Source organism: Mus caroli, chromosome 11 (genome assembly GCF_900094665.2).
Source record: "Mus caroli chromosome 11, CAROLI_EIJ_v1.1, whole genome shotgun sequence".
NCBI lineage: Eukaryota > Metazoa > Chordata > Mammalia > Rodentia > Muridae > Mus > Mus caroli.
Window position 1 is genome coordinate 36,151,140 of NC_034580.1, and position 8,992 is coordinate 36,160,131.

At 41.5% G+C, this 8,992-nt stretch overlaps 1 protein-coding gene across 1 annotated transcript; it reads right to left on the reverse strand.

The window, feature by feature from the left end:
* Positions 1 to 441: 441 nt before the first annotated feature.
* Positions 442 to 4,845, reverse strand: Ccng1 (cyclin G1). Its single transcript, XM_021177848.2, has 6 exons — positions 4,575 to 4,845; positions 3,373 to 3,633; positions 1,632 to 1,885; positions 1,044 to 1,122; positions 871 to 969; positions 442 to 661 (listed from the first exon to the last, which is right to left on the reverse strand). Exons 2-6 carry the CDS (start codon positions 3,631 to 3,633, stop codon positions 470 to 472), a joined length of 885 nt encoding a protein of 294 aa, XP_021033507.1. The 5' UTR covers positions 4,575 to 4,845; the 3' UTR covers positions 442 to 469.
* Positions 4,846 to 8,992: the final 4,147 nt, after the last annotated feature.

Consider the following 8,992-nt stretch of genomic DNA (forward strand, 5'->3'; position numbering starts at 1 on the left):
TTACTTTGTAAGTCCATCACCCAGGTTTGTACTTCATTTTCAGAGTCAATGGGCAGATTAAAATTTGTTCATATATGGGTCACAATTCTTGTTGTTCTGCTTGGGCTTATGCAACTTTAAATAAGCTTCAGTGGGGTGGTACGTAACTTAAAGAAGTGCTATTTCAGTAACTACTTTTAAAATTCGAGTTTAAAGTATTCTCTTTGCTACTACGCTAATCCTTTGATGAAAAGTATTAGCATATATCTAGGGATTTGGTATGTCCTTTCTCTTAAAACTGCTACTCACTGTACACAGTGAATGCCTTCCAGTATTCACTATCTAGATCAGTCAACAAGTTCACTTTTCCTTTATGTTTTCATCCCATATTCTTTACATTGAAGATAGTATTTCAATTCTTCACTTGTAGCAGAAAATGATCATACTGGAAAAATTTCTGTATACAGAGAATAACAACCAGATTTATCAACTAACAAATGGTCTCAGGAATCGTTGGGAGGTGAGTTATTCTATAATAACTGTGCTTCAGTTGCCGTGCAGTGCGTCCAGACACAATCCATTTCAACTTCTGACCGTTTGGTTTGGAGCACTTGTTTGATGAATATTCAGTTAAACACTTGGAAACAAGCTCTTGCCAGAAGGTCAAATCTCGGCCACTTATCTGTACATAAATTAAAAAAAAAAGCCCCACTGTATTTATAGTAATATATTCTCATTAATATGTTTCCACATCATCCAAAGGGAACTAAGGGAGAACCATTTAAGCTTCAGATCAATACACAGCGTCTTGTTTTACTTTAGCATGTACAGTGGATACATTTCTCTTGTAGCTTGCTAATAGGATGGATCAGTGCTATAACCTTGGCATACCTTGGAATGTTTCTGAATACATTCTACTCCTTCTGTTAACTCTACGTACTTCAGTGCTTGGATCTCCAACGCAATGATGGATAGCGCCAGCACAGAAGGCTGCAAAAGATAAAGTAAATGTCAATGACAAAAATAGGTTTCTGTAATTAGGATTAATCATATAAAATACATACCTTTGCCTTAGAAAATATGATCCTGCAGTGGCAGGCCTTAAGTTGGGCTTCTAGTCTTTCAAAATTCAGATCGTTTCTCCTTTAAAAAGAAAATGGGATTGATTTTATGTGGACATATCTAGTTGGCAGTTTTAAAAATGTATTGAAGGCAGTTTTTAAAATAAAGCTCATACACACTATATAAAAATTATTTTAAGAAAAGGAAATTCTCTTCTATCAGTGTCAGGAACTTCTTAAACGAGTTTTAAATGATTCTGGTCAAAAACCATTTAGTAAACAGTAGTATACCACAAATACCATGATTTTATTTCAATAAAAATTCTGCATCTTTTGAATGTATTTCTATAATTTATGTTAAATGTTTATTTCCTAGGTTCTGTAGAGTAGAAACGTGCTATAATCTTAAGAAGGAACTTTCAATAAATGACTGACAGGCATCTTTTCACTTCTGTTAGGCAGCAAAGTCCAAGGGACCACAGGTCCTTATTTTGATCCAAATTCTATGATGAAAATCCCGATTTTATGAAACCTTCAGACAGTATCCCTTTGATTTCCAAGCTTTTTTTGTTCGAAACAAATTTCACATACCTCTCAAATGGCAAGGTGTCGTGAATGAGTGAATAATAGAGCTGCAGAAATTGAAAGGCAGTAGTAGCTTTGACTTTCCAACACACTTTCTCCAACACAATCTTCTCCATTCTCATCAGGTCTGAAACTGTGAATCTATACTGACTTATTCGGATCAAATCAGTCGCCAGTGGGACATTCCTTTCCTCTTCAGTCGCTTTCACAGCCAAATAAAAGCAGCTCAGTCCAACACACCCAAGGTGCTTCGCCTGTACCTGCAAACACAACAGTGTCTTTACAGTGCTTCAATAGGACACAGAGGGAACCTAGGACTCAGACCGTCATTATGAAAAGTATATCAAGACAAATCGCTACAACAGATTTAACATATTCTACTTGGACAGGAGCCTGACAGTCTTCTGTACCCTACTTGAAACCAGTGGCCTTGGGTGGATAGGGAAGATAGATGCTGTTTTAAGAGTTAAAACTTTGAAAGCCATATGAATATTTTGTCAGTTACTGGGAAATAACTCCGTAAATCCTTCCTTTTCTATTGCATGCAAACTGGAGCTGGAAATGCCAGATGGCTAAGGGAATTAGAATTTTTATATGTGGGTAGTAATTAAGAAATACACCCTAATTCCAAATCCACAACCTAACATTCAGACTTTAATGGAGATTTAACTTTAAATCTATGATGTGAATAGATGAATGGAAATATCCAGTCTATCAAGAAAGGTTTTGATTGGGGTTAGTGTGGTGGCTCAGTGGGAAAGGAGGCTGATGACCTGAGCTCAATCCCCAGGACCCGTATAGTGTTCAGTGAGAACCATTCCTGCAGTGGTCCTCACCTCTACGGCATGGGTGTGTCCATATGCACACAAACACACACAAACATACAAATGTATGTAAAACAGTTTTTAAGAAATTTCTATGTTTTTGTTTTGCTTTTTTTTTTTTTTTTTGTTTGTTTGTTTTAATTTTTATCTTTTGAAATGGTCTCACTCTGTAGCCTTGGCTGTCCTGGAAGTCACCATGTATACCTGGCTGGCCTCGAACTCACAGAAACCTGCCTGTCTCTGCCATCTGAGTGCTAGGATTAAAGGCATTTCACCAGGCCCTTAGTTTTATTTTTTATTACTCCTCTGTGTAAGGGAGAGTTAGCTAGGAGGGCATGTGTCTGCCCTGGTGTATGTGTGAAGGTCAGAGGACAGCTTTGGGGAGTTGGTTCATTCTCTTCACTTAAGTGTTCCAGGGACAGCACTCAGACTTGACTCTCTGAGGCCTGTGTAACAAGTACTCTCTGTGTTCAGTTATTTTGCTGGCTCAAGACAGTTTGTTACATACAGCCAGCTTTCCTACTACTGGAGTACTACAATTAATGGCTTGATGTTATATTGCTTTCTACTTCAGTATACAACTAATAAGTGATGTCTTACAAGTCTTCATTATGGAAAGGAAGCATTGCGACATTTGAAAGTGGTTTTTGTATACCAGCCCTAATCCAGAAATTTGATGGAAAAACTTTTTATTAATTTTGTGTGTGTGTGTGTATGTTTGGTACATTTGTGCAAGTGCCAGAGGAGGCTAGAAGAGGGCCTCAGATTTCAACTGCCCACCTAGCTGTTGGAACTTAATTTAGATTTTCTAGAAGACCAACATGCACTCCTAGCTACTGAGCCATTTCTCCAGCCCTCTGCAATTTGATCTCTTAAACACATGGAGAGAAATTAAGAACTGAGATATTGTAGCATAAACATACCTTCATTTTAGACAAGAATCTGTCCAGTAAATTCACAGCTAGGGAAAATGTCTCCGTGTCAAAGCCAAAGAACTGAGTTAGACTAAGTAGATCTTTTACTTCAAAGTCCCGTAGTCTTGCAGTCATTCTGAGGCCATTATCATGGGCAGACTCAATTAGTTTCAAGCCGCAGACCTTTGGCTGACATCTAGACTCCTGTTCCAACAGGGTGTTCAGCTGGTGTAGCAGTTTCTGAGAGTCAGTTGTCAGTACTTCTATCATCTATAAATAGAACAAACCCAGAAAAGAGCATAAGAACCCTCCCTGCCTGGCTATCTCTGCATTGTGGCAAAAAGTGCTTTATAGTGCATGCCCCCTCTACCCCCACCCCATTTCCATTAAGTCTAAGACGAAGACACTGCAAAGCAAAGGTCTGTAAGTATTTTTACCTTCTCCCAGTAGGTCACATTCCTAAATTGTGAGTTTGTATAGGACATAAACTATGGCTTAAAACAGTTTTTTTCTCCTACTTAAGCAAAGACTTCTTCATTGTCAGTACATGCCACAAACAGATACTGCCCCACATGATACACCCAAACTAAAAGTCAAATGGTAGTACATACTCTGCCATATATGTTAACAACGTGAACCTTCTTAGTTCCTTACCTATGAAGCAGAAATACGATTATTACCTACAATCTCATAGCTCATAGATTGGGTAGCTTAAAAGGAGTCACACAAACCGCTTAGTACACAGGTGCCCGTTTATTGCCAGATAATGAGCTTATTTTTACACCTGTGAAATGAGGGTGACAACATCTGTTTCTTGGAGTGGCTGTGAATAACACACGATATGACTCAGTGTGGCACGGTGCTTGGCACTCAGTGCTCCGAATAGTCTAACGCCATTTAAAAACCAAAAGAAAAAGTTAGGTGAAGCTGGGGAGTTGCATTGGTGGAAGTATGCGTTACACTTCCTCTGAGTCCTGGGCACAACCTAAGCCCTGGATACAGAGGACGATTCTTCCCTGGGCAATTTAAAGATATGACAGGAAAGTCGCCTTGGTGAGGAACCACTAACTCAGTTCAGGGGTACAGGTTGGGACTGGGGAGGCATGGCATAGGAATAACGCTCCCGCTGCGCCTCTCTCTAGGAGCAGACTAGCCCGGGCTTGCGTTCCAGAGTGCAGGGTTCTGAGATCCACCCCATAGTCCCCTCTCACCTTGACAGCCACGTCTTCACCACGGTGACCACCCACCCCGGGCCTGCTCTCAGCTCGCCCCACGTCCCCGATCCGACAGGCCTACTAGGGGGACGGACTAGGGAGTGGGGGGCAAGTGAGCAGAGGCCCGGGGAGGGGCCGGCGTCCCGGTGGAGGGTCCCTCAGCGCCCTGACCAAGCACTGCCTTCCTCGGGGTCAGCGCGCAGCGAAGGACTGCGCCGGGCAGTGGAGGAACAAGCTGGAGACCTGGCTCTCTAGCTGGGACGCATCTACGTCGCTGATTGGTGTGGTTCTTTTGATGGATGGCCGCTGAGGAAGCTCGGCCAATCAGCGCACACTTCCCATTGTCCAGACTTCAATTCTCCTCCCCTTTCGAGCCACGCCCGACTCTCGCAGCCTCTCTCATTGGAGCGTTTCCGAACTGTCCTTCCTTAAGCTGCGGAACTGAGTGTTCAGTGCCAAGGCTTGCCCGGGCAGGTCTGCCTGCTATTAGCCATTTGGTCTGGGTAGCGGACCAGAATGTACAGTGAGGGTTTTTGTTTTGTTTTGTTTTGTTTTGCATTGTTTTGGTTTTTGCTTTTTTTCTTTGGTTGTTGTTCACTGCAGCTCAGTCCCCTCTTTCTAAAAACACAATGGCAAGTTAAAAAAAAAAAAATGCTTTCGTTCTCTTTACAGATAATGAGATGGTAGGCTTCTCTACAGTGTGGTTATTACATTCTAGAGTGTTCTCTCTGAGTTTTAGGAATCAGTTCATCTTTATCTTATTTTGTTTGTTGCAGAACTTCTCAGATGTTACAATGGTGTTAGAGTATGTAGTTGGTCCTCTGCTAATTTTCTGAATTTGTTCTTGTAGCACCCTCATACCATCCTCAGTGACTTAAAATGCCATGTGTCTGGCAGAAAACAGCAAAGAACAGTGCCTGGAAAACCCCATCTGCAGTGAGCCGAATCTCAAGATTCAGAATAGGGTGTGAAGGAACATTATTATTCTTACAAAATTAATCTCTATAAGTCTCTTCTCTACCAGGTTAACGGAAAAATAATTATCCTGAACTCTTGCTGGACTCCTTTCCGGGGTGGCGGGGAAGGGCGTGTCCTCAGGAGCAATGCCCAGCGAGTAGGTTCTCAGCTCTCATGACTGCAGTGGGGGTGGGGGTGAGGAGTTGGGGTGGTGACGGTGGTGGGGGCAGGGTGTTCAGGATTTTGTCCATTCCAGTACATCTCATGAAAATAAGAAAGAGCCAAGCCGGCTGGTCTTGACCATAACGGTCTTTAACTAGATACAAGTGATGTTTTATTTGAGACAGGGTCTTTATGTAGTCCAAGCTGTCCTGGAACTCCTGATAGGTATGTAGACTAGGCTGGTCTTGAACTCAGAGATCCACCTGCCTCTGACTCTCCTAGTGCTGGGATTAAAAACATGCACCATCATGCCTGGCCTTTTCTCTTTAATTTTAAAAAACGTTTTAGATTTTAAAATTATATCTGGGGGTGTTGGTGATGTGGGGAATGTATGGGCACAGGAGTGTGGCTACCCTCAGAGACCAGAGATGTTGGATCTGGCATTTCAGGCAGTTAGCTGTGAGTTGACCAAGGAACAGTATTCATTTGGACCCTTGGTTCTGTAAATCTATAAAAACAGTTATCTATAAGTGCTCTGTGGTGGTGTGAATAAAAATAGCCCCCATAGGGAGTGGCACTATTGGAAGGTGTGGCTTTGTTGGAGAAAGTGCTTCAGTAGCAGCTGGCTTTGAGATCTCTGAAGCTCAAAATCAGACCTACTGGCTCATTTGCTCTTCCTGCTGCCTGTGAATCCAGAGGTAGAGTTCTCAGCTCCTTCTCCAGAACCATGTCCGCCTGCCATGCTTCCTGCCACGACAATAATGGACTAAAGCTCTGAAACTGTAAGCCAGCCCCAGTGAAATGTTTTCCTTTATAACAGCTGCTGTGATGATGGTGTTCATTCACAGCAATAAAATCCCAACTAAGACATTCTCTAGTGAGCCATCTCTCTCCTCCCATTTTTTTTTTTTTCCAATTTGGGTTTCTATCTTGGTTGCTCAAAAATAGGCAGTAGAAATGTCTTAATCCTATATAAATGGGAGGATTAAGTGCTGGGAAGCATGTGGCAAATGGTAGCCTTTTATGATTAAATGTGTTCTTAAGTGCTTTATGTAAATAGTTGGTTCTGTTTATTCCTTTATCGGTCTTCTCAACTTTGAAGGAAGCTTAAAGAGTGTTAATGCTAATAAGAATTTTCAAATGACTTTTTTTACCTTCTACGTCTTATGTTTAAAATTCCTGTTGATAATTTGTTGGCAGTACATTATGTGTTAAAAAATATTTTCTCTTAGGATCCTGTGTTTTCTTTTTTAATTCTCAATTCTTTATATGAAAATTATTTCACTGACACGTTTAAGAAACAAATATAATAAGCAGTCTTTGCTTACTTCTCCTTTTCTATTTCAATTAAAATTCACTTTACTTTCATTTTTAATTATTTATATATTTGTGTGTATGTATGGGATTATGGGTTTGTGCAATGCCCTAGGAAGTGGGGAGGAGGATGTTGGAGCCTGCAGCTGCAACATGGGTGCTCTAAACTTTGGAGCTGTCTTTCTCGCCTCTGCTGTCGTATGTCTCTCTCTCTCTCTCTCTCTCTCTCTCTCTCTCTCTCTCTCTGTGTGTGTGTGTGTGTGTGTGTGTGTGTGTGTGTGTGTGTGTTCTGGACTTATGAACACAGTCACAAATACTGTAACTTTCTGATTGCAATGGACATGTCACGTCCAGAAGATAGCATTTGATGGCACCATGCCCCTTCAGCTCTGAAAGTCTTTCCATCCTCTCCTAGTATTCCTAGGCCTTGGAGGGGTTGTTACAGAAGTCCTGCTCAGAGCTGAGCACTCTATACTTGCTTACTCTCAATACCTTGACCAGTTATAAATCTCTGCTTTAAATAGCGACTATCCTGGAAAGAGGCTTTTCTGACCAAGGCTGAGAGAAGTTCTAGTCTATGACACACTACTGCAACTTTGATTCCATAATATTGTAATAGAGACCCATCTTTTGAGTAATTTAAAAGAGGTGCAGAATTTAAAACAAGCAATTACCTATTCTTATAAAAGTATGAAAGCAAGTATTTCATTATAACCCAGACCCAGAAAGACAAGTATGGTATGTATTCACTTATAAGTGGATAGTAGCTGCTAAGTAAATGATAATCAAACTATAATCTACAGACCCAGAGAGGTTTGGTAAACAGGAGGGATCTAGTGGGGATGCATGGACCTCCCTGGGAAGGGGAAATAGATTCTAAAGGTGGACTGCAGGGGGAGGGGGCAGGTTGGGATGGGAGTGGGAACAATCAGGTAGGGGATGGTGGGAAGGTGTGGTGAGACAGCTGGAATTGGGGGCACTTGGGGTGGGGTGTGTGGAAACCCAGTGTAGTAAAAACTTGCTGGAATCTATGAAGGTGACCCTAGTGTGGACTCCTAGTAATGGAAGATACTGAGTCTGACCTGGACATCTTTTGTAGCTAGGTGAGACTTAGGTTTTGTAACCACTGGTGAGGCTAGGTTGAATTTGGTTGAGTTGTTGGCTGAGGGCTTCCCATGGAGATCCTAAACAACACAGGCTGATGCTGGGACAGAAGGTCACTGTCTGAAAACTGACATTGGGGTTCCATTGCTAAGGACAACATCCTCCATCAGCTCCCCCTATCTTAAGATATTGGGAACCCTGTGGAGTAGGGGGAGGAAAGATTGTAGGAGTCATAAGGGATGGAGGACTCTAGGAAAACATGGGCACTAGATCACCTAAGCAGGACTCAGGCTCCCAGAGACTGAAGTGGCAGGCAGGGGCCTGCCTGGGTCTGTATCAGGCTCTCTCTGTGTATGTTACACCTGTTAGCTGGGTGTTTTTGTGGGACTCTCAACAGATGTGTCTCTGACTGTTTTTTTCTGCTCTTGGGACTCATTTCCTCCTAGTGAGTTGCCTCGTCCAGCCTTGATATAAGAGCTCTTTGCATTGTCTTGTTTTGTCATGATTGGTTTTTGTCTCTTGGAGGCCTGCTTAGAGGCCATTTCTCACAGAAACGAATAAGGAATGGATCTGGGGCAGAGGGGAGGTAGGGAAGCTGGGAGAAGTGGAGGGAGGGGAAACTGGCTGGAGAGTATTGTATAAGAGAAGAATCTATTTTTAATAATGATTTAATTTGATCATGAGTTCCTATCAGGAAGTTTTCAAATGACTGAGTTCTATATTGTTATCTTGACTCAATGATAAATATTATATATATATATATATATTATATAATTACAAAATATATATAAATAATTCAACCTTGGTTTAAAATACTCTGTGTATAATGATGAAATTTCAAGGTTACAAGATTAACAAAAGTTAATTTAAAATGTATA

Excerpts from the sequence above, each read along its gene's own strand:
- Ccng1 (XM_021177848.2), bottom strand. The coding sequence starts at position 3,633 with ATGATAGAAGTACTGACAACTGACTCTCAGAAACTGCTACACCAGCTG. Across the intron at positions 970-1,043 it reads TCATATTTTCTAAGGCAAAG|CCTTCTGTGCTGGCGCTATC; the intron begins GTATGTATTTTA and ends TATCTTTTGCAG. Across the intron at positions 662-870 it reads GTATTCAGAAACATTCCAAG|ATAAGTGGCCGAGATTTGAC; the intron begins GTATGCCAAGGT and ends ATTTATGTACAG.